This window comes from Glandiceps talaboti, chromosome 12, assembly GCF_964340395.1.
Source record: "Glandiceps talaboti chromosome 12, keGlaTala1.1, whole genome shotgun sequence".
In the NCBI taxonomy this organism is placed as follows: domain Eukaryota; kingdom Metazoa; phylum Hemichordata; class Enteropneusta; family Spengelidae; genus Glandiceps; species Glandiceps talaboti.
In genome coordinates, this window is record NC_135560.1 from 21,354,497 (window position 1) to 21,366,220 (window position 11,724).

General features: G+C 37.0%; 1 protein-coding gene across 1 annotated transcript; it reads right to left on the reverse strand.

Moving 5' to 3' along the window:
• Nucleotides 1–1,092: 1,092 nt before the first annotated feature.
• Nucleotides 1,093–7,525, reverse strand: LOC144443760 (alpha-methylacyl-CoA racemase-like). The gene is made up of 5 exons (XM_078133303.1): nt 7,236–7,525; nt 5,570–5,713; nt 5,028–5,188; nt 2,676–2,868; nt 1,093–1,502 (listed from the first exon to the last, which is right to left on the reverse strand). Exons 1-5 carry the CDS (start codon nt 7,486–7,488, stop codon nt 1,093–1,095), a joined length of 1,161 nt encoding a protein of 386 aa, XP_077989429.1. The 5' UTR covers nt 7,489–7,525.
• Between the last annotated feature and the right edge of the window lie 4,199 nt (nt 7,526–11,724).

An 11,724-nucleotide genomic window follows, 5' to 3' on the forward strand; every position in this document is an offset into this window, starting at 1 on the left:
GCAGAATCATTCTGTGAACCAACACTGTACTTTTAAGTTGTTTTGAATCTTGTGACTCGCCATGCTTGTTTCCCACTGTACAGATTTTCCTTGTTGTGTAAGGTCACGACACTTTAAAGATATTATTCCAGAGATTAGTCACGACATAATATGGGCTTTGTTACTACCAGTCTTTGAATTAACAAGGCCCTTATGTCAATCATGTTTTACTCAGCAGAATTAAAAATAACAATATTGGATAATATCATAATTATGCTTGTGCAAGCTAATTAAAACAAATTAAGAAAATAGTGCCGATTTTCACCATCTTGACTGATAGTTTGAACACCAATGATACAGACACAGATTGAATGGCTTGAAAATATTACTCTGGTAGTAACTAAAACTACTGTGGCAACATGTTGATACAACAGTGATAAGCTTTTGAATGGACATTGGTGTAATGATAGTCCCAGTAGGGAGGCAGAGCTGAAAAGTAAGTTTAGCAGTGCTGTTTTGGGACTTACAATATTTATACTATGTTGATCACAGGGTGATTAGATTCACACAACAGAGGAACCACTATCACACACTTGTGTAATCTACCACATTGAAGAACAATAGATTTAGTTTGTGTCTATCATAGTAAACTGAAGGCTTGATTACCAGTGTCGTAAATCCTGTATTTTGTGTACACCTTGGTTTATACATAGTTACAACATCTTGTTTACCATGCAAGCCTTCATTTCATTATCAACATCATAAACTTGGACTTGGTCATGGGTAATATGTTCGAAATGGTCATGACTTCACCACTCTGTTTGCGATGAGAATGGAAACTTTCAAGATAAGGTGAACAGAAATTGAAATAATGTGAAATAAAAGCACAAGAATTACATCCTACAGACACAAGCCACATAGTTGATCACATGTGACAAATATAACATTAAAAACACTACAACCTTGTGCTGTAGCTAATATTAAGAAACTGTCAAGTACAATCAAAAAAACATTGTTTTCCTTGATAATTGATTGAATTATAGAAAACTGCATGTAGAAAAATATTGGATCATTCACTAGGTATGGATAATCAATATTCCACTGTATAGAGATTTATAACAAAGACTTGACTTTCTCAGATCCAATGCTTTCATTCTTAATTAAGTCATCAATTTCTGATTGGTTATACCCAACTTCCTTAAGTACAATTTCAGTGTGTTGACCAATCAGAGGGTTAGGTTTGACATGATTGACACCTGGCGTGCGTAACAATGCTGGTGCAGGCCTTGGTTCGGGATTACCATCCTCATTGGTGAGGAACATCTTCCTGGCTTGATTGTGTGAGTGTTGTGCAGCGCCCTCTAGTGTTAAAACCGGGGTAACGCAGGCATCCGTCCCATCAAATACATCACACCACTCAGATTGAGTTTTAGTTCTAAAAATTTCAGCGAATCTTTTTTTCATCTCTGGCCACCGATCAAGATCAATTTGTCCTGGAAGGTCTTGATCTGCAAGACCCAGACCTGTAAGATAGGAAATACGACATAGATACTGAAAACAGCTTTCACATTTATACAAGGACAACCTCATCTTTCTTTTTCATTCACGTTATCTTCTTGTACATGGAACTGGGTGCGGGGGGGTGGGGGGGGGGTGCTAATGACAAACATGTATAACCATTCTAATAACTAATAAGGCCTTCAAGGATAAAATGGCTTCAGTGGATAACACAGTTGAATATCATTGTTAAATCCCTTGATTATTCAAGACCGATTTGATTCCATACTTCTCTCAGTTGTTTCCGATAGAGTTAAAGTTGGCCATATGGATGAGATTGGGTATTTAATTTGGATTTTTAATTTATAAAACAATCCTACTTTGAAAAATACATATAAAACAACATAGACCAAGTCCTTGTCTGTAACTCAATACATTGCAAAAGATTGATAGTACATCATGCTGACTAATTGAAACTCTATAGTCACTCTGGTTTGGTAGTAACATCGTGCTGACTAATTGAAACTCTATAGTCACTCTGGTTTGGTAGTAACATCGTGCTGACTAATTGAAACTCTATAGTCACTCTGGTTTGGTAGTAACATCGTGCTGATTAATTGAAACTCTATAGTCACTCTGGTTTAGTAGTACATCGTGCTGACTAACTGAAACTCTATAGTCACTCTGGTTTTGTAGTACATCATGCTGATTTATTGAAACTCTACAGTCACTCTGGTTTGGTAGTACATTGTGCTGACTAATTGCAATTTTATAGTCACTCTGGTTTTGTAGTACATCATGCTGATTTATTGAAACTCTACAGTCACTCTGGTTTGGTAGTACATTGTGCTGACTAATTGCAATTCTATAGTCACTCTGGTTTTGTAGTACATCATGCTGACTAATTAAAACTCTATAGTCACTCTGGTTTGGTAGTACATCGTGCTGACTAATTGAAACTCTATGGTCACTCTGGTTTGGTAGTACATCATGCTGATTAATTGAAACTCTATAGTCACTCTGGTTTGGTAGTACATTGTGCTGACTAATTGAAACTCTATAGTCACTCTGGTTTGGTAGTACATCGTGCTGACTAATTGAAACTCTATAGTCACTCTGGTTTGGGAGTAATACATTCTAATCACAAATTTAGGAAACCAAGTACCTGCCTCACAACAAAGATTTGATGACTAACTTACCATTTATAAGTCGTTGATAAAACTGTGGTTCTAATGCTCCTATTGCCATAAATCTATCATCTTTAGTTCTGTAGGTGTCATAGAACGGTGCTCCAGTGTCCAGTAAATTCTTCCCCATCTCATCCGATGGCCACATGTATGGCGCATCTCTTGTATGGAAGATCCAGGACCCTACATATGCAGCACCATCAACCTGCACAAAAAAGGGAAAACATTTCTTTGACTTTGTCAGGGCATACAAAAAGTGTGTGATGAGTGTGTGTATATGTGTACATCTATGTGTGTGTGTGTGTGTGTGTGTGTGTGTGTGTGTGTGTGTGTGTGTGTGTTGTGTGTATGTAAATATATAGGTTTGTGTGTATATTTGTATGTGCATAGGTGTATGTGTGCATCTGTGTGTGTATATATCTGTATCTGTGTGTGCATGCTTGCGTGGGTATGTACATTTTTGTGTGTGTGTGTGTGTGTGTGTGTGTGTGTGTGTGTGTGTGTGTGTGTGTGTGTGTGTGAGTGTGCGTGCGTGTGCGCTTGTATGTGTGTGTCCTGGCATGTTGATAGGATATGTTTGGGTAAAACTTGACTGATTGGTGTGTTAATCTGTGTGTTTAAAATACACTTTTCTTTGTGTACACAATATCCTACAATAGTAAATTTACTCTACCAAAGAAATAGATAAATTATGTACAGGTGGAGAAAACAGATAAGAATTATCCAAACTACATTATACATGTATCTTTTTTTCTCAAACTCAAAGTGTTCACTCAACCTTCTTTAGCTGTTAGTGTATCCAGGTCAATGACATAGACTTGTCATGACCACATGAGGGCGCTGTTGCTACCTGTATTTCCATCCCCTCGTCCCTGTGATGTAACTAGCATTGCTGTTTGATCTCAATGGTTTCTTTCACTCAACGTTTGATGAAGTGATCCTAACATGGAATAACTTTGGTGTTTTCAAGGTTGGAGGAGCAGTCACCTGACAATTCTACGCCATGGATAATTCTACGCTTGACAATTCTATGCCATTGAATTGCATAGCGCTAACAAAGACTGAGTAAGCTAACCAAAATATAAGTAAATTATATACTCTGAGTTCAAAACCATGATTCAAGGGTAAGGAAATGACATTTTATAGTTGTACACCATACATCAATAACCAGTCATCTGACAGCAAAGGATATAATCAACTATTATATATGTATATATAACTACTGTGCAAAGATACTGGTTGTATACCATGTTGATATGGATATAAATAGCTAACATCTGGTTTATCAGTAAAATAAACCTACAACATGCGGTGTCATTTTACGATTCAAAAACACTATAAGATTACATCTACTAATTATTCATAGCTTGACTTACTGTATATACTTGTCTCTATTACATTTTGTATTATATATCCATAAGTTTATACCTGCCTGATTTTATAGCAATTGGTCTGTCTATAGCTAGCACTGTTTATTTGCCAATAATTACACATCTGTACCCACAGCAATCAATCTGTCTATAGCCACCACTGTTTATTTGCCAATAATTACATATCTGTACCCATAGCAAGTTGTCTATGCCTGTACCTACCACTGTATATTTGCCAACAACTACATATCTGTACCCATGGCAATCAATCTGTCTACAGCCACCACTGTTTATTTGCCAATAATTACATATCTGTACCATGGCAATCAATCTGTCTATAGCCACCATTGTCTATTTGCCAATAATTACATATCTGTACCATGGCAATCAATCTGTCTATAGCCACCACTGTTTATTTGCCAATAATTACATATCTGTACCCATATCAAGTTGTCTATGCTTGTACCTACCACTGTATATTTGCCAACAACTACATCTCTGTACCCATAGCAATCAATCTGTCTACAGCCACCACTGTTTATTTGCCAATAATTACATATCTGTACCATGGCAATCAATCTGTCTATAGCCACCATTGTCTATTTGCCAATAACTATATATCTGTACCATGGCAATCAATCTGTCTACAGCCACCACTGTTTATTTGCCAATAATTACATATCTGTACCCATAGCAAGTTGTCTATGCCTGTACCTACCACTGTATATTTGCCAACAACTACATCTCTGTACCCATAGCAATCAACCTGTTTATAGCCACCACTGTTTATTTGCCAATAATTACATATCTGTACCCATAGCAAGTTGTCTATGCCTGTACCTACCACTGTTTATTTGCCAACAACTACATATCTGTACCCATAGCAATCAATCTGTTTATAGACACCATTGCTTCTGTCCATTGACACCACTGTTTAACATGTCACTCTTTATGCTCATATCATATGTACCAATCCATGCACTTTAGTACCTACCATGTTTGCATCAATAACCTGGCCAAGACCACTTTTAGTCCTTTCTAGTAGTGCTAGTATTACACCCATAGCACACATCAATCCACCACCAGCAAAGTCAGCCATAAGATTCAATGGAGGTGTTGGCTTTCCATCATGTCTTCCCAGTCTGGATAAAAGACCTAACAGAACAAGTCAATGGTTATGTGCTCACATTGAAACCAACATTAGATATCATTAAATTACATAAAATATTATGTCATTTATACATACACAGGTGGATGAATGGGTGGACAGACAGACAGACAGACAGACAGAGACAGACAGACAGACAGACAGACAGACAGACAGACAGACAGACAGACAGACAGACAAACAAACAACAAACAAACAGAGACAGACAGACAGACAGACAGACAGACAGACACAGACAGACAGACAGACACAGTCAGACAGACAGGCAGACAGACAGACAGACAGACAGACAGACAGACAGACAGACAGACAGACAGACAGACAGACAGACAGACAGACAGACAGACAGACAACACTGTAATACCAACCTGTCAAGCCTAGATAATTGATGTCATGTCCTGCCATTTGTGAGTACCTTCCAGACTGTCCAAATCCAGTCATCCTTGCATAGATAAGCCTAGGATTAATCTTTACTAATTCATCTGGTCCTAATCCAAGTTTTTCCATCACACCTTTAACAAAAATATACTTCTAATTTAATGACACTATTGACAGTAAATGTAAGGTGAACTACTGAACGTCTAGGTTTGGTCATTGAAATATCTACCAGTAATTCTGAGTTAAAGTTATCTGACACTCTTGTAAAAACATGGATCTATAATTTTAAAAATAGGTATAATCAGCTGAAATCTCAACTTGACCACTGAGAGAGGAGCTAGCTTAGGTTGTTCCATCATTTCTACTTTGGGTTGTCTTTGGCTGACAACTTTAAAATGCCACTGTACTTATAATAGTGAGTGAAAGTAAACAAAATTTTGGAAATAGAATAATTTTAGCCTGAATTTGTATTACAGACCTGTGTTTTAAGCGTGTCAGTGCACTTCTAAAGAAGACTCCGGTTAATAAAAGAAGTCAAGGAACAGAGAGAAATCGTGTCGGCAAGTGAAGAAGACATTAATTTATGCAAAAAACAAAAACATGCAACTTTTAATAATAATAATAATAAACACAAATTTATAAAGTGCCTGATATCCATCAAAAGATGCCCAATGGTGCTCCCAGTTCACATGAATGCTCTTTGGAATAGATAAGTTTTGAGTTTGGCTTTGAAGATATCAAGTTAACAGTAGGTGCTGTGTGAATGTCAAGGGGGGAGGGGGGATGATTCCATAATGTGGGAGATGAGTGTGAGAATGATCGGTCTCCATATGATTTGAGTCTGGTCTTGGGTATGTGGAGTAGTTGTTTGTTGCTTGAACGGAGTGATCTGCCTGGGTTACTTTGCTGAATGAGGTCGGAGATGTAATGTGGGGTCTTTCCATGTAGCGCTTTATATGTGATCAGCAGGATTTTGAATTGTATTCTGTAAGTGACTGGAAGCCAGTGTAGTTGTTGTAGTATTGGTGTGATTTGATCATGCTTCTTGGTGCAGGTGATGAGTCGAGCGGCACTATTCTGGGCTCTCTGTAACAGACTGAGTTGTGCAGTTGGTAAGCCATACAATAGGGAATTACAGTAGTCTAGTTTGGCAGCAAGAATAGAATGAATTAATTTGAGGCAGGTTTCTGTAGACAGGAACTGTCGAATTTGTCCGATACGTCTGATGTTGAAGTAGATACTTTGGCAGGTGCTAACAATGTGTTTTCGAAGTTGAAGGGTGCTGTCAAATGTAACTCCGATGTTGCGTGCGAATGTGACTGGCATGATGACTGTCGAATTGATATGAATATCACTGATAGGATTTGGACTGTTATCAAATTTGGAATGTATGACCAGCTAGGACTTCTGTTTTTTCATCGCTGAGTTGCAGCTTGTTATCTGTCATCCAACTCTTGATGTTGTATCACGAAGGCACTTCTCAATTTTTGATGATTATTGCAAGACATTAAGAGACAAACTAAGCAAACCCAGGGAACATTTTTTACTTTAAGTTCTAAAGTTTTATTTACAGTAGAAAAGATAACTATATTTGACTGTTTGTTATAGTTAATCATAATTTTAAGTACAAATTATATACATTGTATTGTCTTTTACCTGGTCTAAATGGTTCGATCACCACATCAGCGTGTTGACAAAGTTTCTTGGCTACCTTGATACCATCTCTGTCTTTCAGATTCAGCATTATAGACCGTTTTCCCCGTGTTAAAGCGGAGTTTGCCATATGTGGCTGTACCCGATCGATTCGTACCACATCTGCTCCATAGTCTGCCAACACCATACCGGCGAAGGGTCCTGGTGCTAGACCGGCAAATTCGATCACTTTTACGCCTGATAGAATCAACGACATGGTGATGTGTGGGAATATATTCAGAGGTGTTGTCAAAGGTTTATCATGAGACCCTTTGCCTTTCGCTCTTTGTACCTTGTACTCAGGGCAAGGTGCAAAGTCGGGCCCAGTTACATGTTACATGTTACCACACTGGAATCAGCTGTCCCGGGTCACGGTAAGGTTAACAATTGAGGGCGCGCTTGGTTTGGACTCTGTGGATCATGGACAGACACAGACAGACAGACAGACAGACAGACAGACGACTTTAACTCGTCGTTTGTTTAAATTTTCTCTCGGAGAGTCTTTATACACAAAATACAATAAGCCTTTGTATGATTAATTATAAAAGTGAGGAACCACAGACACGTGTGTCCCGAGATATGATAAATAGACATGTTTGGCCGATAACATGTGAAAGGAGTAAAATAACACGTCTAGTTGACGCGTGACGTCTAGTTGGGATGACTTGATTGTTGGCTAACGGCTGTCCCTAATACTTTGATTGATACTGTATCAATGCATTCTATTCAAGTTATACCTTTACGGTCCCACTTTCTGAACCATATGTATCCGCCCAGTGATTCAGCTGAACAAACAACGTTTGTTATTCTCATGTTTGTGTAAACCCAAAGTGGCCATATGGATGAGCATTGGGTGTATATTTTGGATTTTTAATTCATAAACCAATTTTATCACAACTTCCTATTTGAAAAATGAATGTGAAACAACATTATTGACCAAGTCTTGTCAGTATTTCAATAAATTTAAAAACATAAACAATGTGTAAAAAAAAGTCTGTTATTGTATGTACAATACATACATTTTACACATTTTATTAATCTTTTACAATTTATTGAATTACAAACAAGGACTTGATATTAATCTTGTTGTTTCATGTTGATGATTTTTCAAGTAGGAAGCCATTATAAAATGTTTCATAACCAAAATAAATACCCAATCCTCATTGATATGGACACTATGTAGATCGGTATAACCGAGATTGAAAAACGAAACTGGCCAACGATGGGTAATATTATATCTGGTAACGATGAATAACAGTTGTTGTTTGTCTCAAGTGAGTAAAATCGTCGGTTTGTTAAACGATATCTTGGAATAATTGCCTGTTTTTGTCTGTCTGTCTGTCTGTCTGTCTGTCTGTCTGTCTGTCTGTCTGTCTGTCTGTCTGTCTGTCTGTCTGTCTGTCTGTCTGTCTGACTGTCTGTCTGTCTGTCTGTCACTTACGCAATCAATCCATCAATCCACCAATCAGTCAAGCAATCCGCCAATCAATCAATCAATCAATCAATCAATCAATCAATCAATCAATCAATCAATCAATCAATCAATCAATCAATCAGTCGGTCGGTCGGTCGGTCGGTCGGTCAGTCAGTCAGTCAGTCAGTCAGTCAGTAAATCAGTCAGTCAGTCAGTCAGTCAGTCAGTCAGTAAATCAGTCAGTCAGTCAGTCAGTCAGTCAATCAGTCAATCAGTCAGTCAGTCAGTCAGTCAGTCAGTCAGTCAATCAGTCAATCAGTCAGTCAATCAGTCAGTCAGTCAGTCAGTCAGTCAGTCAGTCAGTCAGTCAATATGATAACAAACTGGGAGATGTATTCTGAAATCCTTTTACAGAGATTCTCTTATTGACTTGAACCGGTCAATCAACCGGACATTCTATAGATTTACTAGACAGTGCGTGAATACCTAATACTTACCATCATCGATCTGATGTCTGCCAAATGTTCAAAAGATTTAACAAAATTTAAAGCTCTGCTAGTTTGCAACGAATCATAACTATCAGGTAATTATATCATTTTTAGAATAATACAACAATGATAGTATTGCGTTTCAAAAAAACTACTGGAGCTGCTGGTACATGTATATGGTATTGAATGGTATGATTGGATGTCAAGTAAGGTGATGTGATTGCATGTAAACAGCTGTCGTTTATCCTTTGAGTAACACTACATAAAATTCTATTTCAAGCTCTGACTGCTGTCTACATTTGAAAAGGGGGTTGTTTCTTTTGTTTTTGAAATCTATGACAAAAGTAACTAACGATAAGTAGTCTACTTCCGAAATAAACGCCCAGTGGCCAGGGTTGATTACAGACAGTCTGTGGCTTTACGATACAACCCCCATTAATCTCACCTTGTATAAAACGGTATTTGGAAATTTGGACTCATAAACAACAAATTGGTAACATATGTGGAATACAGCTGTAATATAGATGGGCATGTCTTATGTAACTATTAAATGTGTAATATGGTAAACCTGTGTAGTCAATAATGTTGTCAATTCTATAATTAATACATGCATTTGTAAGGATTCACTTAGCCAACAGTCAGTAATTAGACATTTGAATTTGGGTTTACAATGTATTTTCCAGAGAGCTGACAAATACAAAATGGGGAGGGTAAAAGATGAAATAACTTTAAAACTGCAAAAGAGTTAATACTGTTCTTACAATATTTCCGTCATGGCAGCACCGACCAAATTATAGCAGTTGGTGGTGACCAGGGTATCTCAACTTTATTATGATATACTTTTTATTACTCTAAATCAACGAGCTGTGTTCTGAAGTTATGTCAATTGATTCTTTATCACACGTGCACTATCTAGAGGAGAGATTAAGATGCCTAGAATTGAACAAATCAACAGGGATGAAGTTTGCTGTCGCTGTGTTCTTTATTCTGTTTGTGAATATTAAAATACATATCAAATTACATGTACTTGTATTTTGATATCAGAATTATTATCACAGAAAAGGAAAGCCCGTTAAAGATTGCGTGGACTTTATAGACATGGCCTACATCTACATATAGAATGCCTTTGATAATACTAACTAATATAGACTATAACTAAACATGTCATTTTCTTGTGTTACAATGTCGTTTACTACCTTTAATACCCCTATGCTTAAATAAACTCGATAACAGTTTTAACATATAAGACCTTGAAAATCTAGGACCTCAGTTGGAGCACCGTTCTTGTATCATTTGTGAATATTTCGCACTCCACTGGGTGCCTAGAGATCGACGACAAATCCTCGTTCACTAGTCAAATAAACGTAAAGAATAATAAGGACTGTATTACTTGTTACTTGAGCATACATACATACATACATACATACATACATACATACATACATACATACATACATACATACATACATACATACAATACACACACATACATATGTACGTACGTACGTACACACACACACACACACACACACACATACATACATACATACATACATACATACATACATACATACATACATACATACATACATACATACATACATACATACATACATACATACATACATACATACATACATACATACATACATAATTACATACATATCAGATTAATATCTCAAACATATTCCTAAGAGTACAAGTAGAAACAAAGACAAACTAACATTCTATGAACAGAACTTCTGGCATCCTATAATGTACATCAGCTGCAATGAGTATGAAAGGGTAAATGAGAAAATCTGAAATATAGGTAGATGTGTTAAATTATCAAGGATACATCAACATATTACATTATTTATACATAGTGTGCGTGACGACAATTTTCTGTTCCAAACTGTCACTGTACACACATACACATACATTAATTTACGTTTTATAGCATTTTATACCATACTCCAAGCCATGTTATCGTCTTTGACCAGGAAATACGGTTTGTATACCCTGGTCGTTGTACGTCACCGTAACGACAACCCATGTCTACGTCATTGGCATTGTCATTCTCGAAATATGAGTCAAAACGTTCCAAATCGCAAATATTATACCGATTTTCATTATGTTATAGTTATATTATTCCCCAACATTTTATTTCATTAAGCCGAACACATGAACTAAATGTTTATTTAACGACTTGTAGTGACAAGCCCCCTTAGAAAAATATTAGGAAATAATATCTTATTTGCTATTAGACGCCGGAATGTTAGTCATGGCGCACTTGCAATGATATGCTATCAGTCGACACTTGAAATAAATTAAAATTATTTGAAGTTATTCTTAACTCTTGAGTAAATGAATTTTGACTCCAACAAACAGACATACAAAACAATTTTCACTGATGAACTGCTGTAAACCAATCACAGTGTACTTGTCACTATTTCAATATGTTGTTGTTGTTAACGTTGTTGTTGTTGTTGTTGTTGGTGGTGGTGGTGGTGGTGGTGGTGGTGGTGGTGGTGGTGGTGGTGGTGGTGGTGGTGGTGGTGTCGTCGTCATC

Coding starts and splice junctions, on each gene's coding strand:
- LOC144443760 (XM_078133303.1), bottom strand. CDS start 7,488: ATGTCGTTGATTCTATCAGGCGTAAAAGTGATCGAATTTGCCGGTCTA. Junction 5,714..7,235: donor GATCGAACCATTTAGACCAG/GTAAAAGACAAT, acceptor TTTTTGTTAAAG/GTGTGATGGAAAAACTTGGA. Junction 2,869..5,027: donor AGGTTATTGATGCAAACATG/GTAGGTACTAAA, acceptor TTTTTTGTGCAG/GTTGATGGTGCTGCATATGT.